General features: G+C 39.0%; 1 protein-coding gene across 6 annotated transcripts in view; it reads left to right on the forward strand.

Annotated features, from left to right (window-relative positions):
* Positions 1-21,106, forward strand: part of HECW2 (HECT, C2 and WW domain containing E3 ubiquitin protein ligase 2) — a 220,328-nt gene that overhangs the window by 70,223 nt on the left and 128,999 nt on the right. For 4 of the 6 annotated variants that reach the window (XM_089519540.1, XM_089519531.1, XM_089519532.1 and 1 more), the window contains exon 2: positions 4,356-4,689. The exons of 1 other annotated variant lie outside the window; for it this stretch is intronic. In XM_089519540.1, coding sequence (XP_089375666.1) covers positions 4,398-4,689 — 292 coding nt within the window. In that variant the 5' untranslated portion in view covers positions 4,356-4,397. Of the gene's footprint in view, positions 1-4,355; positions 4,690-20,732; positions 20,827-21,106 lie in introns of those variants that run through there. One more of the 6 variants, XM_089519536.1, reaches the window with a different exon arrangement.

Raw genomic sequence — 21,106 nt, forward strand, 5'->3', positions numbered from 1 at the left:
ATAGACACTGATGTACAGATTATAAACTAGGTTATCCATCAGTTTATACACTTTCCGAACTTTCTAACACAGTTCTTAGTTCAAAAATGTATTTTAAAATCTGTATATCGAGAAGGGGAAAATACATATTTAAAACATGCATTTAGACATTTATTTGAATGTTTGTATAGCTTTATTTCTGTACACAGCTCATAGATAACCACAGAAACAAGAAGGAACACCTGCAAATGTGATACACTGCTGATAGCTTGATTCACCCATCGCTATTTCAAATTGCCTCTTTTTGATGGCTAATAATTGTTATTTTTGTTGGTGGTAATTTGTAGTTCAGTCAGCCCTCCACATTTGAAGCTTTGACTTTTACAGATTTGATTATTCATAGATTGGATTTACATGTTCTCTCTGGGAATCTAGTTCCTCCTGCATGGCTCTGTGGTCAATGGCCATCAGAATTTGTGCTGGAGGACCTAGAGATTCCTAGAGAGAACACATCTCCAGGCATTTGTAAGCCCTCCTGTGCTATTCTTTGCTCATCTTCAGACAGGTGTTGACCATAGAGTTGTGCTGGATGATCTGGAGATTCATAGAAAGGTGTTCTCTCAGGTTAAAAAAATAGTGGTTTTTTATTTTCAGTTTTTCCACTTTCATGGGGGTCCTGTGCCCCTAACCCCAGCAAATGTGGAAGGACCGCTGAAGTTTGGTGATACTGTGGACCATACCTGTTTTGCTACTTTATTTTGAACTGCCTCAGCAGTCAGAAGTCCATACAGAAATGTAAAGTACCACAGGGAATGGATGCTGACATGCATTCTAATCCATTCTTCAGTGCAGATGTTACTGTGCATCTACTCTCTTGGGCTACTTACCAGTTATGAACAGAGTGACAGCTGCTATATTTTGCCCTTTATAACAGTTGGTGTGTGCATTATTTTCTTTTAAAGAAAATTTGCTACACATTGTTAGATTACTTGTTTTAAGGTTATGTAACAAATAGAGCTAGTGTCAATCTGCTGGTTTTAGTACAGCACGTTTTAATATATTACAGGTGTAAAACAAAGGTCATGCTCTAAATAATGATAGTCTGCTTTTGCTTTGAGATAATAGCTCTTATCTGTTTGAAAAATTGAAGTAGTTGTAATAAATCACTATGTGTAGTGGTTAGCGATTTGGACTGGAATTCAGAAAACCAATTTCTAGTTCCTATCTAATGAACCAAAAAACTGGCTGTGGATCCATTTTAGGCCACTCATTCTCTATCAGCTTAAATAATTTCACATGATTGTTGTGAGAATGTGAGGAGGAGAGTCATGTGTATGGCCTTGAACTCATTAGAGGAAAGGTAAGAGATAAATATAATAAATAAATAATTGTGTGGAGAAAAATGCTACAGTAAATGAAAGGCACAAGAGAAGTCAACCATGCTGTGGGAGAGTCATGGTGGAGCAACAGCAGAATCTCAAAGTGGGGTTTTTAGACTCCAGCACTAGTTGCCGAAGAGAATACAGTTTTGCTAACTGGGATAATAAAACATTAGTTGTATTGTAGATCTAGAATACAAGATATCATTGAGGATGGTGGGAGTAAAACAGGTTTTGTTGCACTTCGGGTTTCAGTACATAATTTTATCTTGATATGTTTTGATCGCAACTTGAGGAACTGGAAAGGATTTTTTTTTTAAAGTGTTTGTTTTGGTCTGCTGAATATGAGAGTTATGGATTCGTGCCTGATTTATAAGCATTTCTTTCTTTTAGGTAAAGCTTGGCCTACTTTTCTGCATGAAATAGGCACGCATTAACTAAGCTGGAAGGAAAATGCTGCTGTACAGGGAAGCTGGCTTTGATTTTTGTTCATGGATCATCTGATACTCCAGACTGGTTCAAGCATAATGAAAAACCATGGTTTGTCATGATGGGAATGAACTGCAGTTAGCCCTGTGGTCTCATGTGCTTCTCTTTCTGGTGTAGCTATGAGAAGGTTGGACGATTTTTCTTCCTTTTTGATTAAAAGTGGTGGAGCGTTGCTTCTGAACTCTGAATTTTGGTTAATTTTAATTATGGATTGTTGGAACAAGCCAGTTCCATTAACTGGGAACTGAAATCAGCTTGCTGTACACAAACTATAGTTAAGACTAATGAAAAGTTTTAAAGTTCAATCAAAACAGTGAGATGCATTTTATCAAAAATACGAATGAGACCTTCTCACCACCTTCTCTTGACCATGGAAGATGAGGAGAGGGGTATGTGGGAAATGGGAGTCTGAGCAACATGGCAGTATATCACAGTGAAGAATTATGTTTAAGGATGTAATGCAAGCCACCACCACCCTTCCCTTGGCAATAGGCAGTTAGCATATGTGTGTGGTGTAAAGATCCTACCATCAACCTGATTTGTTCCCTGTCTTGGTTTTCTTTTTTCAATGAGTTCTCAGAACCAGAGGAGTTACAGAAATATGGTGATCTCCTCCAACATAATGTGGCTCTTGGTTTTACCTTACAAAGGACATTCCCCTTTTTGAAAGTTTCCTTGACTTGAAGCTCTGTATTTAAAGATATGAATGGGAGGTGTGAGGTTGCCCATCAATACCTGGACACCAGACAGAATGGGCACAGTCTTTCCTACTCAAGGGGAGATGTTTTATATTTTTTCTACTAATCATTTCTAAAGCTGCATCTCTAAATTTACAGTAGTATTTCTATATTTTATGCAAACCTGTTTCCTTGTCTGTTCCCCCACTCCTGCCAGGTATCTCTGTCTCTAGTTTTTTGTGGGTTTTTCAGGCTATGTGGCAATGTTCTAGAAGAGTTTATTCCTGATGTTTCTCCAGCATCTGTGGCTGGCATTCTCTGTGTAGCTGCCAGCCACAGATGCTAGTGAAACATAAGTAATAAACTTCTAGAACATAGCCACATAGTTCAAAAAATCCACAAAAATTATGGTTGCTGGCCATAAAAGCCTTCGACTGTCTCTGTCTGTTTCTTTTTGGCAACACATTTCCTTTTTTATGTGCAGTGTATACATAAAATGTGCAAGTAGCCTGCCTGCCAGAGTGATACAGTCTTATCTGTCCCTTTATTGTTCAGTCAGCCAACTAGATAAGACCTTTTGGGGAAGAGCGTAGCATAGATTTCTCTTGGCAATAGTAAAGGAATGGCAAAAGTAGCTTCTCTGGAGAAAGCTGAATAAGATATAAATTCTGTGGAAGATCAGATGCTTTGCTCAAGTGGTTAAAATAGGGATTTCTGAATTATTTAAAGAGCCAACATCTCTTCTCATGTTTAGAAAGTACCTCTTCATTATAATACTTAAAGACTAATTTTTCTATATTTCTGCCTAGCAGTGGAGCAGTGTTAGATTTTAAATTGCAGATTTTCATCATTGTAATTCAACCAAGGAGAGGCAAAAATGCAGGTGGTTATGTTAATAAATGAATTCTAGAAACTTTCATCTTCACTTGTAAAGCTAATGAAACTTACTTGCCTGTTTTAAGAGCCATTCCCATATACTGTACTGTGCTTTGGATTACAATATTTTATGACAATACATTGTTGCTGGGAAGATGCATTTTCTGTCCAGCTGCTGTGAAATTTGAACAGCTCAACTAGAGATCGCAGGGAAGCTCAACATCATGGTGGATGACACCATCACCCTTGGGAATCAAAATGTCCCAAGGAATATCACACTACCTAGATATAGCACTATTATTCCACTTTAAATGCCATGGCTATATCCTATGGAATTCTGGAATTCGTAATTTAGATGGTGGGGCTTTTATGAGAATCCTCAGCCAGAGAATTATCTTCTGGGGCCTCTAACCAAACTGACAATCCTAGGAGGATTTCGTAGAATGCAGCCATGACAGCTAAAGTGGAATCATAGCATGGTAATTGTGTAGGGTGAAAGAGGCCCCTTGGAGCCTCAGTCCTGAAAGCCTTGGTTTCATACTACACTACTCCCTAGCTTTAGCAATTGGGCACTCTTTGCTGGCATGCTGTAGAGCAGATCACAAGGTTCCCATGAACCCTATTGGAATGACTTTCATTCCGCTAGTACAAACCATTGGGCTCTGTGCTCTTCTTAAAATTGGCATCTTAACAGTTTTTAGGAACAATGCAGAGGTCCCTTTTGAATGTTTAACACCTAAGGTGAGTGCGTAAGTTGGGTAGTTCCAGACATATTTATTTATTTCAGTATTTATTTGAAATAATTACATTTTGCTGTCAATGTGGGAAGCTTTTCGTATCTTAAGATGACACCCTCACTCCAAGGCCTTTATGCCAAAAATTGTTTAGGTCTCCTAACTATCTCTGCAAATGTGAAGGAAGGTTTGTAATATATTGCTTGCTTTTTGTTCTTTAGAGATCTTTTGAGTGAAGTGTCTCCTACATAAACAAGACCAAGATGACAAGTTCAGCCCGGGAGCATCTCCTTTTTGTGCGACGGCGCAATCCTCAGCTACGTTACACTTTGAGCCCAGAGAACCTCCAGAGCTTGGCTTCCCAGGGCACTGTGCCTGAGAACATGAACTTGCAACGTGCCAACAGTGACACTGACCTGGTGACCTCTGACAGTCGCTCTAGTTTGACTGCGAGCATGTATGAATACACCCTAGGACAGTCTCAGAACCTCATCATTTTCTGGGATATTAAAGAAGAAGTGGACCCTACGGACTGGATAGGGCTTTATCACATTGGTAAGCAAAGCTCTTGAGCTAGTAGTTATTTCCTCCGCTTTTTTCTACTTGTTGTTAACAAATAGGAACAGGCAGCTCAAGATTTCCAAGGATCATTCTACCAAATGCTTCATACATGAAAACACAACTGCCCACTTAGAAAGACTTGGATCTGTCTTTATCTGATACCTATTGAGTCTTTTTGATTACAGACGGTATTCAGATTCTTTCTGTTCTTAAATATTGGTGGTTAGAGACTCAAAGAGGTGACTCATTTTCATGTTATAGAAACTGAGATGTGTAAGCTTTCTTGCTTTTTAATTTGGCACATTTGTGGAAGTGGGCCAGTGACAAATGACAGGGATATTTTTTGCTGTTTCTGGAACTCTGGCCACATGGTAGGTTCGTCTAATATCAGAGCTCACATTTGTTTATATTATGCATCTCCATTTTCTGGGAATTTTCGCTTTACAAAACTGTAATGTGATAAGGGCATAATATTGTAGAAGAATGTAGTGTTTTAAAAGCTCACTGCAATAATTTATTTAAGCTTACTTAACTCCTGCCCCATTACACTCTGACTGTAACAGTACATAAAGGGTCTTGCAGTGATGAAAGGTTGCAGTGCCCTTCTGAGTGGGGTGAGAGGATTTTAGAATGCATTTATAATACTTGTTTACTACCTTAGTTTGAGTAAACAGGATTATGCTAATAGAGTGTTCAGTGCGGCCAACCTCTGTTGTTGTTGTGTGCCTTCAAGTCGTTTTTGACGTACGGCGACCCTGTTATGGTTTTTCTTGGCAGGATTTGTTCAAGATTTGCCTTCTTCTGAGGTGGAGAGGAGAGAGTGTGACTTGCCCAATGTCACCCAGTGTGTTTCCATGGCTGGATGGGGTATTGAAACATCAGTTTCTAGAGTTGTAGTCCAGCACTCAAACCACTACACCACACTGGGTCTTTAGAATAAACAAATTCTTGTTTTGTACCATCTATCCATCTAATTTGACAATGTTTATCAGATTGTGGTGATGCCACGAACAGTGCTCTGTTACATCTCATGGCAGTGGCTGGTGCTGACACTCATTAACCCATATTGTATTGTCTGTGCTGCTTGTGAATGCCATGCCAAGAAGCCATGCATCTAATTTTCCCGCTTGTTGCAAAATTTCCAACTGTTCTTGTTTGGTAGGGACAGTCCTGATTAATCCTCTTTTGTCCCACTTTTTCAGCAGCTTTTAAAATGTCCCATTTTCTCCCTCCTTTTCTCTTCCTCCTGTGTCCTTAGTTTAACTTCAGTTGCTGAAAACTCATTTGACTCAGTAGTGGGGAGAGGAAAGGAGGGGTAGAGTCTTGTTCAGGCAAAAGCAAACTACTGCAGCCTCTCCTGGCTTATGTGTTCTGCCTCTTTAATAATGCTTGACATCTTGACTACACTCTGATGTCGCTTGGACACACATGTCACAGTTCTAATCTGTTGGAGGGTATACCTGATGATGCAGCAGCATGTGTACTAGTTGTACTGTTTAATTTTATGCACTTAAAGCCGTCCGTACAACATTCCCTGAAGAGTTTTTAGCACAATCAATGTGCAATTGTCCACTAATTAAACATTATCCTTATAATCTTGCTCCTCTTCAGATTGGCTTTCTTAGGAGGCTATTGAAAACTGGATGTGATTGTTTTGTGTGTATGAAGATGAAAATACAGGCTGCAGTTAATGGAACCACTGATACAACTTCTGTTTTGTGTGGCATTGTTTGTGCTAGTATAATGGGTGAGTGGGTAAGATAAGAAGTGCAAATTTTACTTCAGACATGGTACATGGTATTATACAATCAACAGTCCCTTCATCTGACTTTTGAATTACCTTTTAGGACTTGTAAATATGATTACAATGTGAACAATATGAAGTATTCTCAATATGTGAAATACTTTGCATAAATGGTCACGCATACACCCTTAAGGAGCTCTTACACTTAAAATGTGAGATATTTTTCAGATATCTTGCAGTAGGTTTTATTGCTTGTGTGGATTGGACTTAAACCCTCTACATATCTGTACCTTCCCCAGTGTGATGAACTCCAGATGTTTTAGACTTCATTTCCCACTACCTCCAAGTCATAGATAGATAAAAGGTGAAGTGTATTACCTAAAGTTAGTAAAATGTGTTATTTAAAACATTTGAAGGGAAATGTGGGCTTGCTACCTCATGGAATCATGTGCTGTCCTTCCATTATCAAAGAATCAATTTAACTTGAAGTCAGTTGATGCCATTGGCATCCTTGTTTTGTTCTGTTTTTTGATTTCTATGTGTGGCATATATTACATACATCTTGCCAAGTTGCACAGAAGAAAGGTTTCTGGCTTGATGCCAGTGTAATGCTGCAGTTCAGATGTAATTTTACTCTCCAAACAGCAGAGAGCTGCTTGACAGTGATGCCATTAGGCAAAGGAAAAATGTTTACTTCCTAGCATACAAAAATAGGAAGGGAGGGGAGAGAATTACGAAAGTCTGTGTATCAGTCTTTTTAAAAAACATTGGTTTTTTTTTACTCTTGTGGTGGAAAGGAAAATCAATTGTTTCCTTACCCTCAAGATAAGTGTAATTATCCATCATCACATATTTGGTGATAAAATGGTATGTCTTGGGGAGAGCGAAGGAATGCAAAGCTATAAGTGTCTGCCATAGGTAGATTCCTCACAGATTCTAGTGACATTGTTGGATTGTATTTTAAAAGATCGTGATGCATATTTAGCTCTTTCATTTCATTTTCTGACTTTTTGCAGGTTTTTAACTTGGTTGGTAGGGTTTGATGCAGAGTATAATATGCTTCTAACTCTTCAGTCTCTTCACCAAAGAGAAGCATTCTTTGATTTGACAGAAATAGGCACAAACAAACAAACAAAACCAGGTTGTTCTCCTGTGTGTAGAAAGCTAATAGTTCAGCCTTTCCAGTAACAATATGAAAAAGAGTGCTGTATTATCCATCTCATATTTACTCAGTTAACAGAGATAGATTTTATTTCAGCCATTATGACTTGCTGTTTGGTTAAAGTATCTGTTGTATATTGTGAACATGACTGAACTGAGCTTATTTCCTTTTCGTGAGCAACTCACCTCAGCTTGAGATCTTTCACAGTGTTTTTATTGGTAAAATGAGCATGTTAATTAAAAGTTGCTACTAATTGCCTATGTGTTGTAATTTGTGTTGGCACATAGTGTAGAAAGCTGCTAACAGGCAGACATGTTCTGCATTTTGATTATAATTTGAAAAACAACACATCATTATTAAGGTGTAAAGTTAATAGTTGACACTCTTTTTTAAAATTCATGTATTTTACACTAAAGTGATTGAGCCATCCCTATTTACATGGTACATTCTCAATCAAAAGCAACTAAAAGAAAGGAAATGTTGATTTGGGAAAAGGATGGATACATACAGATAAATAGGCACAAGTTTATTCCAATGTGTGTTCTCCATCGGGGTTTGATTCACCTAGTTTTGTCATCTGGAGTTAATTTCTCCATGTGCACATTGTTATATATTTTTGTATTCTGTACTCTATAGTTTATTTATGTATTTATATCCATGGTAAGCCATTGGAAAGCCAATCACAATAGCTTAATAAATGAAGTATCGCTTAAAACAATAGGAAGCATTACAGAATTGATCTGCCCAAATCAGTGAAAACTAAGCACTGGTGGTTCAGAATTTAACCCCCAATTCATACCCACATTTGAAAAACAAACAAACCAGAAACAAAGACAAGCTTGCATGCAGTTGGTAGTTCCAACCAAATTTCATTGAGTCAACAGGATTTTTTTCAGTGTAAAACATCCAGTAATCAGTCAATTGAATCTCGTTAGGACTGGAAGTTGGACTTAGCTTAACTTGACCTAAAACCAATGATAATGTAAAGTAGTGAACAACCACACAGGATTTTAAACAAGAAAACTCATTCAAACAATGTTTAAGAAGTGCTTGTAAAGTTTTTTCATTTGTGAAGAAGATGCGATATTGTCATTTGTGTCCCTTACAATACCCATTACAGCACGCACTCAGTGTATTTTATTTTGAAAAATTTAAAACAAAATTTGAATCTTCCTTTGAACTTAGAGCTATTTCAGGCTGGAAGGGGCAAATTAGGAGGAATAGCTAATACTCCAGAGGACAGGATCAAAATTCAAAATGACCTGAATAGACTAGAAAGCTGGGCCACAGCTAACAAAATGAACTTCAACAGGGAGAAATGTAAGGTACTGCACTTAGGGCGAAAAAATGAAATGCACAGATATAGGATGGGGGACACCTGGCTTAAGGAGACAACATGTGAAAGGGATCTAGGAGTCCAAGTAGACCACAAGTTGAACATGAGTCAACAGTGCGATGCGGCAGCTAACAAGGCCAATGCGATTTTAGGCTGCATCAATAGAAGTATAGTGTCTAGATCAAGGGAAGTAATAGTGCCACTATATTCTGCTCTGGTCAGGCCCCACCTGGAATATTGTGTCCAGTTCTGGGCGCCACAATTCAAAAAGGACATTGAGAAACTGGAGCGTGTCCAAAGGAGGGCGACTAAAATGGTGAAGGGTCTGGAAACCATGCCCTATGAGGAACGATTCAGGGAGCTGGGGATGTTTACCCTGGAGAAAAGAAGGTTAAGAGGTGATATGATAGCTCTGTTTAAATATTTGAAGGGATGTCATATTGAGGAGGGAGCAAGCTTGTTTTCTGCTGCTCCAGAGACTAGGACCCAGAACAATGGATGCAAGCTGCAGGAAAAGAGATTCCACCTAAACATTAGGAGGAACTTCCTGACAGTAAGGGCTGTCCAACGGTGGAACACTCCCTCGGAGTGTAGTGGAGTCTCCCTTCTTGGAGGTCTTCAAACGGAGGCTGGATGGCCATCTGTCGGGGATGCTTTGATTTGGATTTCCTGCATGGCAGGGGGTTGGACTGGATGGCCCTTGCGGTCTCTTCCAACTCTACGATTCTATGATTCTATGATTTTCAGGAGATGGTAGTATAATTTTGTGTCTTTGACAAATTTATCAGGTTTCCCTATAAATTACTGGTAGTCAATTCTGTCTTTTTTAGTGGAATATAATAAGGAAATAGCTCTAGGTTTAGCAGTATGTCTTCTCAGCAGTCAACCAAAACTCTCAGAATTTCAGACACAGCAGCTATGAGGGCTAAGGTTTTAATGTAAAACTGTTGGGAAGCAGCCCAAGTTCTGTACCGTTGGGACCATGGAAGGCAGAGAGATGCCCTTCTAGAAGTGCTAACCTTTCTCTGATTAAACCAAGTAATTTCTATATATAACTTGACATTGATAGGTGTGAGATATAGCCTATGGACTGGATCCAGCTTTTCCCCCCACCAGCAAATGCATTTTCACAGTATAGTTTGATTCAGTTTTCCCACTGGGGGAATGGCTGGGGGAAAGGATGATTTTCTCTTTCCTTTGCTGTACCTGGGCCACCACTCTCCCAGAACTGGTTTTGAGAGGCGCATACAGGACTGCAAGAAATGGCAGATTGGAGTGGTTGGGGGCAGTGATTTCTTTGACCTGTGTTTACTTGAGGATTGATTTTAGACAACCAGTATACATATAATCAGTGCCGTGCTTTCCAGAATGTTAATTAATATATACAACAAATATACTCTGCTGTGTTTTCACTCCTTTTTGCCTGCTTTGTTCTGAAGATATTCTTAAACTTATGTGTGTGGTGTGTTCGTTGCTCCATCCCAAGGAATACCAAATGTTCTACTAGACTTGGGAGCTCTTCAGTCAGCCAGTCTCATTTTATGAGGTGAATCCTTATTGTCTCTGTTCCCACAGTTGTACAAGCTGCAGAGCTTGGAAAAGTTCCTCCTTTGGACTACAGCATCCAGAATACCATAGCCACCGTGGCCTTGGAGCTGTACCCCAAAAGCAGGGGAAAGACTTTTACAGGTTCTTGACCAGTTGTGTGCAGCTTGCCATGTTCTTCAGCTCATCCCATACTGTTCTTGGATTACACTGAAGCCATTGATCTCTTTGTGTCAACAGATTTATTGTTAAATCACCCAACCATGTTACATAGTTGTCTGAAGATAAATCACTCTTTTCTTGTTAATTTCCCAGTTCTTCCTACGGCAAACATTTTATTCTGGGGCTTCCTCCAGGGATAAGATTCTACTCTTCTCTTTGACATGGTCTATATCCAGTGAATTGTTTTCAATGGGGGAGATTGTTTCATCTGTGGGCCAACCTGCCCCCAGAAGTGGCTCATCTTAGACCCTGGTTTGCCATTAGGGTTCCTGGATCTCCAGACCTGGACCCCAGATTTAGGGTATGCAGCCTCATATCCCATCCACAGAGTGAGGCTGAGGGATCTTAGAGTTAGCACACTGTTTTGAAAAGCACCTCATTTCTGGTGGTGTTTTTTATTTGAGTAGCATAATTTGTGCTACTGTGGTCCATATACAGGATAATTGTACAATGCTTCTGAATGCTGTAAGGACGACCTCTGAGTTTGCTGAGGAATCCTTGTTGTCGATGCTTGTGTGTTGTTGTTACAGATTGGGTCCAAATTTGATTATATGCTTAGCATATATTTAAAAGTAGTTCTCCCCTGAATTATTCTATAGATCATAGCAAGTATTTTTATCTTGCTATGTTTGCCGTTAAAAGGTAAACACGGGCTTAATTTGCAGGTCAGGTTGAGGTATACATCTCTGAGGAAATCCTGTTATAAAAGAAGACATTTGCTAATTAAAGCGAATATGCATTCCCGCTAATGCTTAGTTTAAGTCTCACTATATTTAGGATTAGTGCTACTGGCCACTGTGCTACACCAATTTTTGCTATATGCATGTTTTAATTCACACCTTCTAATGTGAAGTTATACTTAATCCTGATGTCACAGGAGATGGGGTTCATTGGAGTTCCAGTCACCCCAAATGTCCTTCTGCCCTCCTCTTCCAGAGGTTCAGATTGACCACTGATCTCACTAGACTGGGCTTCCCTGGGCTTCCCTTCTACAGGACAGCAATAACGTTTTTAAAGCACACAGAAACATAGGAGTTTATCACACTAGCGAGATCCCGCAGGAAAATGAGAGTTAAATGTGATTTAAAGTACATTTGAATTTAAACAAAACTTGCAAATTTGGGGAGTTTATCACACAGAATTGTTTCTGAAACAAAATAACGTGAAGTTAAACCGCAGTTAAAGAGAGAAAAGTGGCAGCTTTTTACTTTCAGGATGTTCCCAAGGTAAAAAGCTGCCGGTTTTCTCAGCTTTAATTTTGCATTATTTCATGTTAAAAGCAACTTCGTGTGATAAACTTCTGGCACTTCTGCATTGTTTTTTTTTTTTTTTTGGGCTTTAAATTGCCTTTAACTCCCATTTTCCCACAGGCTCTCGCTAGTGTGATAAACTCCATACAGGTATTGAAGCAATCTTTATCATAGCTCCACTTCACCACTGGTATGGTGCTGCACTGGATAGTGCACTGACATCAGCACTGCCCCACTTCCACTTCCTTCCTGTTATAGCCCCTGCAGATCATCAGGTGAAGAATAGAGATCAATTGGTGAGGGAGCAGGGAAAGCAATATCAAGTGGCAGAGGTGGGGAGGAACAAGATCAGTGGTGGGGATGGGGAAACAAGATCAGGTGGGAACGGGAGAGTCAGATCAGGGTGGGGGCTGAGGAAGAGAAATCAGGCATAAGCAGGTGAGAGGAAGTGAGATTGGCAGTGAGGGCAGGGGAAAGTGAAATCAGGCGGTAGGATGGGTTGCGGTGAATCGAGATTAGGGCTTGGGGGGGCAGAGGGAAGAGAGATTGGTAGTGGAGGTAGGGGAAGCAAGATCAGGCATAGGGGGGTTGGGAGGAGAGGAAGCAAGAGGATAAGCTATACCAGCTGCCAACACCTTCTAAACAGCAAACAGCAGCTGGCTTGGGGAAGTTGGTGGCAGCTGGGATTGCTGTGAGGGTGAGAAGATAGAGGAACAGAGAAGCAGAATCATCACCCACTCATGCCACATGACTGCCTAGGAAGCAGAGCTATCACACCAAGGCAGTCATGGAGTAGCACAGACATAGAGAAACTATTGATAGGTTTTGCCTATGGAAAGGTTCACAACAGTAAGAAATTTAATATAAGGCAGCGGCAGGACAAACATGATGTTATAATAAGTACAAAGCTAAAAACACTTTTATTTTGTTTAAATTCCGTTCTTTAGGCTTGTGTGATAATCTCCTAAGTGACTCAGTTTTTCTCCTTCCCCTGCATAATTTTTAAATATATGTATGCTGGTGTAAGTTTCTGGATAAGGAACCAATGGCAGGCTGGACTGGGATGAAGTATCAGAGTATCATCTTGCTGAATTTTGAACTAGGATCTAATATAGAGTTAAATGTGCTTCAGGCCCTTGAAATTATTATGGATGATTAAGTTTTGCATTGGAATGTCCCCTTGTTTTACAAAACATTCTGCTGATGAAACCCAGGCAGATAAGCTAGAGCATTTGTGTGGTGTTGATGTAAATTTGGCCTGGGGAGTTGACAGTTGCAACTGTTGTTAAAAATCAAAGTCTATCTTCCTGTGGTTACTTAAGAATACCTATCTGATTTTGAATAAAAACTATACACAGTTAGGAATCAAAATAAGTTCAGAGTCTGGTTTAAAGGGATTGTCTTCCATGCTCACATTGTACCCTATTTTTGTGCAGACCTTTGGGAGACAATGTATTTACTCAAAACAAACTGAAATCTGGATCATGACAATTGTGATGATAAATGTTTAAGACTTCTATGTTTCTATCATTGTTTCTTAATCTGGCTGTCTTTTCTCTCTCTCAAATAAATACAAAGCAGCTTTGCAATAGCACATTTACCATTATAAGGACTATATTTGACAATTTCAATAGAATTGAAGCTTATACTAAAACCTGCTGTGGATGGGGAGTTTTAGAGGATTTCCATTTCAGGTCAGACAAGATTAAAAAGAAAAAAAAGCTTTCACATAAGCTCTTTTTTTAATGCACTTACGCTTGTAGCTCTGATTGAACTGAGAGATTGGGAAAAGTTAGGCATCTTATGTTCTATAATGAAGACTTTGTCCAGCCTCTCTGCTTCTGAACTGAAAATGTTCATGTATTAAATTAAAGCTGGTTATCTGTCACTGGTATTCTTACTTTTAACAACATATACATTCAACAGTATTCTATATTAGGTTTTGTTTTGTTTTTTCATGTACCATAATTTGTGTATATTTGGGGTTTTTTAAAATTGTTGTGGCTGTTGAAAAACCAACCTCATTAAAGTCCAAAGAACCTCTTTAAGGAGTTCTCTAGAGCTTGAGTGCCTCCAGGTGGATTTTATACATCTGCCTGCTCCTGTGAACAATAAATCCTCTCATGCTATATCACATGCTATGTATGAATGTACATATTTACATTTTATATATTTATATAACACCTTTCATCCAAGAAACTACAAGCTAGAATGCATAATCCTCCCCAGTATTACTCTTTGCAACAATTATTATTATTATTATTATTATTATTATTATTAAGCTTTATTTATATAGCGCTGTAGATTTGCACAGCGCTGTACATGAAACAATAAATATATAAGAGAAAGCCTGCCTATGGCGTACTGTCAGGTAGATCTGGCTAAGAGGTATTGATTGGCCCAGGGACACTCAGTGAGCTTCATAGCAGATGTGCCATGTGCCCAGCACTCAGATTCAGACAGTGAGACATAGGGACAAGATGAGGCAAAGAGGCTGGGGAATGAGACAGAGGGCCCTGCCACTGTGACAGAAAGCCAAGAAAGCCTGGTAGTTTCTCAAGAACAAGACACAGAACTCATAGTACCTATGACAGTCCAATGGAGAGAGAGAGAGGCCCAGGGTAGGTTGGAACATTAAATGGCAGATGCTCAGTCATTAGGGAACAGCCTTGTGCTGTCAACCAACCATAAATTCCAGCACCTCATAAGCAACCTTTCCTGGTGGCTGCAACCTTCTGGCTTGTGTTCCTGCTTCGTGTTGCAGATCTTGCTCTGTTTGCAGACTAAGATTTTGGATTTGTATTTTGGGCTGTTGTTTGGATTGATTGCTTGACTAATAGGTATATTAGACGGGTAATTTGGGTGCTTACCGCGTCATTTCAGGAACATTTGCGACAGCTTCCAACAATCCACATTCACGTCGTAACGTGTAAGACTGACCTCACTACTCTGCTACATTATCCTTGCTGGTGAGGTATCAGAACAGAACAACTGATTGAAGGTTTTCTCCTGCATCTCCTTAGTTGCAGTCTAACCATCCAGCCACTACACTGCAGAGACAGTTTGTTTATGCAGGTTGCTACAGGTTGGGTTTCACTTATTCAGAATTCCAAAATCTGAAATACCACCAAATTCAAAGCTTTTTTCATGGGTGGCTGAGAGAATGACACTTTTGCTTTCTGATGGTCCAGTGTACACAATATTATTACCTTCAGGCTATGTGTATGAGAAGTATATGAAATGTACATGAATTTTGTGTTTAGACTTGGGTCCCATCTCCATGATATCCCATTATGGGTGTATATGGAGATAATAGGTATTCCATAATCTAAAATCCAAAATACTTCTGGTCCCAAGCATTTTGGATAAGGGAGACTCAATCTGTATTCATGGCTATAAAATATGTAAGGGGAAGGGGAGTTGGATTGCATCTATATGCAACACAAATTTCTGACTATTCCAAGTGGCTGTTAAATAGCTATGGGCAGCTCTGGCAAGCTTGGGAGCCGTGTTTTCACCCCAGCACCAACACATTCCACATCAGGCTCAAACATGTAAAATAATAAAATAATATTTGAAAACTGGAATTGCATGGAGTGCATCCACTTCCACCTTTGTTTATGAGGTTTGGGTTTCCTCCCAGTATGGTTTATGTAAATGCTGCCACTCCCAGATTGCCCCAGGAGCAAAAAAATCAGATTTGGTTCAGAAAAATTGAAGAGGGGTTGGGTGGCTCTGTAGAGTTCATCCAGACAGACCAATTGTGCTGGGTTCTGGTGGTTTTCATTGCTATTCTTACTACTTTTATTTTCCAAATCCAAACAATTTTTTTCTTGTCCTATTGTGTTTCCCAGTAATTACTATCTATGTGTTTTTCCTTTGTCTTCCTTTGAAAGAGACAGCAGTATCACCATAGTAGCTTGTAGCCATAACACTGAAGTTCTAGAGAGATCAAAAAATAAAAATAATAAAAAATGTAAAGAATGAAGAGGAAAGAGAAACCATGTGAAGAATGCTAAACATTTGGAAACACATCTGGAGGCAAAATGGAGAGGACTGCAAAGAATACCACATCTACAAAGTCAGGCTTTTTAAAAAAAGTTGAAGAAAGTGTTTGGAAGAGGAAGTGACAAGAAGTAGCAAGTGGTACCATGTGGCACAAATCACTGCATGAGCCCTGAAATAGTATTTGAATGGTCTATCTAGTTAAGAAAGCACTAACTTCTACAGCTAGTCCACTTCCTGAGAAGCTTCTCCCAAAACAAAATTGCAAGCAGTGTATGTCCACTGGATGAAGGAAATCAAGGTGTTAATACAATTGGTGCTCTTTTCCTGAAGGCCGTCACTATTCTTGGCTTAGAAAGGAAAATTAATTTTAAAATGTAATCATTGAGAGAAAGTACATTTAGAAATGTGACAAAGGCGCTTTACAGACCAAGTATGTTACACAAGATGAAATCACTGCTTTAAAAATAAATTCAGTTTGTGTCCTAGGAAAAGCCTTATTTCTTTTAATGAGTGACAAGAGACACCCAAGTGAAAATATCTCAATTTGTAGAAGCCCAAATTATTTTAAGATGTTGATGGTGAAAGTTAATGGCAAAATTGAGAGAAGAAATTTTTAAGGACACAAAAGTATGTATGCTATTTTTTAAAATTGTATTGCTTTAGATATCTGGTTCCTCCCTCCCAAATCTGGGGAGTGTTGTTTTTGCAATGACAGCGATGTGTAAAGGCCTGCTGGCTTGCAGGGGCTTACTATGTCAGAATATTTCTATTGTGAAGACTGCTGGAAAATTGCTGGGATTTATGATCTTTCAGGCAGAAACCAATATTCCATTCCTTCCTGCCTTTATGATGCTTTCGGTAGCTTTTCCAGATGGAGATTATTTTGAAATATTAGATGAGCTTAAAGCACATTGATAGTACCCACAGCCACACATAGGTAGGGGGAAAGGGTACACTTTAACATTGGCCAGAGAACCAGGCTGCAATTCTATTATTGCAAGGGAGAAAATAAGACTAAATTGTTCATATTTTAGTATATTTACAGAAACTTGTTTCCCTGTATCTGTATAGCTGTTGTCCCGATCTTGTGGGATTTTCTGGAGATGAAAATGCCACATTCTGAACAGAGATTTGCCAGCTCAGGCTGTTTTCTAGAACAGATGGCTTGTGTATTTGAATTTAGATTGGGACTTGTCATTAGTGTGGCAATGATTTGTGCACCCTGTGTGATCTGCTACTACCAGTCCCTGCATTTCTTGTGCACATATGCACATTTTCTCCATGGTTTCACTCTCGTCTTTCACCGTCTTTCCACAATTCCACAATTCCTTGGATTTCCAAGTGTATGAAGATGCCTTGTTGGAGGGTTTTTATTTGTATTTTTAGGTGACTGTGGGGCAGTGCTTCTCAGGCTATCTGACGTGGGTGATTGACAGTTATTTTTTCTGATGCATCAGGGACCTGCACCATATTCATGCCCATTGGCTTTAATTATTTCTTTCCGGGAAACATGTCAAGGACTGGCAACCAAAAGCTCAGGGAGCAGCACTGGTCCAGGGACCACCATTTTCAGTAGCCCAGCTCTAGCCTGCAATTCTACAGAAGGTTCAGCCTGAAAATTTGGAACTATTTTGGCATTATCCTCACTATGCCCTTCCTTTCCTCCAGTTTATATGAAGTAGATATGTGAATGTGTTTCATTATTGCCCTGTTGTTGACCTGTCACAGGACTGGTGAAGAGGGTCCAAAACACACTGCAGAAATAATCCAGTTTGAGACCACTTTAACTGCCCAGGGTCAATGCTAAGGAATTCTGGGAACTGTATTTTTGCGAGACATTTAGGCACCTCTGTCATAGAGCTCTGGTGCCACAACAAAGTACAATTCCCAGGATTCCCTAGCACTGAACCAGGGCAGTTAAAGCGGTCTGCTTTGGTCCTAAATCTGCAGTATCGATTTCGGAAGGCCCTTTTGCTTTTACATTGATCCCTTTTGTACAAAACAATGCAATCCCATTTTTTATTTCTTTTAAAGAGTTTGTTCCAACTTACAGTTCAGCTATTTCTTTCCGAGTGCTTCTGTTCTATAAAATATTACAAAAAACTTGGTTGTTGTTTTATAGTGTTACGGTGTTTAATGCTGGTAATGAAATGAAATACCTTCTTTTGAAACCTCAAGTACCCAATAACTGAGTCAAAATAACCAAAGACCAGCCTTGGAGAAGCAAAACTTGTGTGAGAAAAATTAGAAAAAATAATTGTGATCTTGTTTGAGTTTTGAAGAACTCCTAATATGATATGAATATTATATTGAACACTTCATAATCATACTATTTGAAATGAAATGAATTTGTCTTTAACATATAGTTAACTAGGTATAAATAATCTAAGAGACCTTTAAAGAACACCCTTTACTGAAGGCTGGGAATTATTGTAATATGGATTTTAATACCATAATGAATGTTCTGCTTCTAATTTTTTTTAAAACCTTAATTTCAATTTGTTTTTTTTTAACAGAGGAAATCTGAGTTAGTGGGAACCATTCATGCGCCAAAAACCAACTGGAGCAAAATATTTTATTAGACAAACTCGTCACAGCTCACTCTACGATGATTGAGGTTCACACTGAATTGCAGCCATTCTGGCTTAATCTTGCATAGCCACACACTTGAGCATGACCACAGTGGCAGCAGTCTAGTTGAAAACTAAATTAAACATGTTTATCTCTTCTTCTTCTTCTTCTTTGCTCATTGTATTTCAGTGGACCTATAGAACATATAGAATATATAGAAATCAACTATGATGAGAGATACAGATGTTATGACATATATTTGTGTATTTGTACCTCATGGTAAATTGCAAATGAAAAAGTACTTTGGCTATAGAATTAGTACTTAATTGGCATTGTAATCATTAGTGTATAAGATGTTATCAAGCTGTGGAATATTTATGGAAAATAAAATACAAATGGGAATCTCAAGAAGTTTTGTAGTAGGTTACAATCAATTTTTTAATTAAATAAAAATAAAAAATGTAGGTACCAAGCTCTTTGTGTAAGATGCAGTCTAGAGAAAGTAAATACACTTAATCACTTACTACTACTAATAATAATAATTTGTTTTATTTATATACCGCTATTCCAAAGATCATAGCGGTGAACAGCAAGTAAGCTAATTTGCCCCCAACAGTCTGGGTACTCATTTTAGCGACCTCCTCGGAAGGATGCAAGCCTGAGTCAAGCTTGGGCCCTTTTGCTGGTCTTGAACTCGCAACCTTGTGGTTTTGAGTGAATGGCTGCAGTACTACCTTTAATCTCAAGGATATCAAATAGGGTAAAAATACTATCTTAATATAAGTGAAGTTTGTACAATACAAATCATAAGGCTAGATCAGTGCATACAATACTTGAAACCAATGGTAGTGGATCCTTCTCCAAGCTGGCCCCACACTCCTCTCAATCATCTTGACCCCCTTTCCCCTTAAGTTCCCTCTGTAGATCAAGCACTTGGGCCTTAAAGTGATCCCTATATGGACCAACGAATGTGTTGTTCTATGGTTTCACTGTGCTAAGTGTGACCAGATTTTTTTTCAAAAATTATCAGCCAGACATAGTTGTAAAAATAAATAAATAAACAAATAGAAATGTATTTATGTAAAATTAGATCACACATTCACCCCTGAACTATTTAATCATAGAGCAGTCAGTCAGAGGGAAGAACTAAATGGGGTTTTGAGGCTCTATTACAGACTTTCCCTATAACCTTTTACAACCTAATCCCCAGTCTCTACGGGTTATTCAGACAGTGAAAATAATCATGATAGAATCTGGGTTGAATCTTTGTTGTTCACATGCATTTTGAATGCACCTGAGTAAGGCCTGTTACAGACGGGCAAAATGTGGCATGGTGGCGGTGGTAATAGGGTTAGGGAGTGCGCACCATGTAGACGCTCCCTAACCCTAGTACATATTCCATACATCAAAATGGCGGCATCCTGTACACACGGGTACCGCCATTTTGATGTGACGGACACTTAGTGTCTGCATGTTATGGCACACTTGTGACGTCACGAGTGCGCCATTGGCACACTTGGCCGTCAGAAGTGCGCCACAAAAAGAATGCACTTTTTGCAGGTTCTTTTTTTGCCGGCGGGAAACTGCATGGTTTATCAGCTATGGCTTCCCGCTGGCACAAAAAGGAGACGCCGGCAGACTGCCCTTTTTGGGCGGTCTGTATCCTGCCTACATTTTTTGTGGGGGGTTGCCAAACTCCTCACTTAACCCAGAATAACTGATCCTGCCCCCCCCCCCCCGAGTTTTCCTTAAAAAGATTACATTGTTGGCTGTGTGAATAACCAATGCAAATAGACCTGGGATAAACCAGGATAAAATTCTGCATGCCTTGAATGTGTTTCTTTCTTTTTCTTTTTTTAAAATAATAAATTGTTATTGATTTAAAACTAATACACAATATATAATATACAATCCACATCACATACATAATTGAACAAAACTACAACACCCTAACTCATACAACTCACATCAAAACAAGCAAATAACTAAAACAAAAACAGAAAAGAAAGAGAAAAAAGGAAGCAAAAAAAAAAAAGAGAAAGAAAAGGGAGCCCAACATCAAAAACATAAAACATGAAAATAAAACAATTAACTAACTTCCTGAGCTTCCTGACATTTTTTAACATTGGTTGGAAGAAATGGCAAGATGATTTTGAATGTTTCAAATGCATCTTTAGCATCGACTCCACCTTTATTTGCAGTGCTGACCTGTGTGAGCAGCAGAACTTGCAGAGATGGATAGAGATGTGGTTCCGATAAAAAAAAAAGAGCGTGAACAACAAAAACAGAATGTGTGAGTGAGATTATTCACATAGTCTATAAAGCCCCTTGGTCATCCTCCCCTGTCCGCTTTCTGTCAGGGAGAACTCTCCATTTTGTATCCTTTCTCCTTCCTCAACTTTCCCTGACTCCAACCAGTCCTGCCCACCTCCTCCTTTCACACCAATCTTATAACAAAAATCTGAAAGTCAAGTCTATTTTTCACTGCAGAAATAATACAGTTTGATAACACTTTAAGTGCTGTAGTTCAATGTTATGGGATTCTGAGATTTGTAGTCTTGTGTGAGATAATG

Source organism: Sceloporus occidentalis, unplaced genomic scaffold (assembly GCF_023333645.1).
Source record: "Sceloporus occidentalis isolate IW3139 unplaced genomic scaffold, rSceOcc1.0.p SCAF_4, whole genome shotgun sequence".
Lineage (NCBI taxonomy): Eukaryota > Metazoa > Chordata > Lepidosauria > Squamata > Phrynosomatidae > Sceloporus > Sceloporus occidentalis.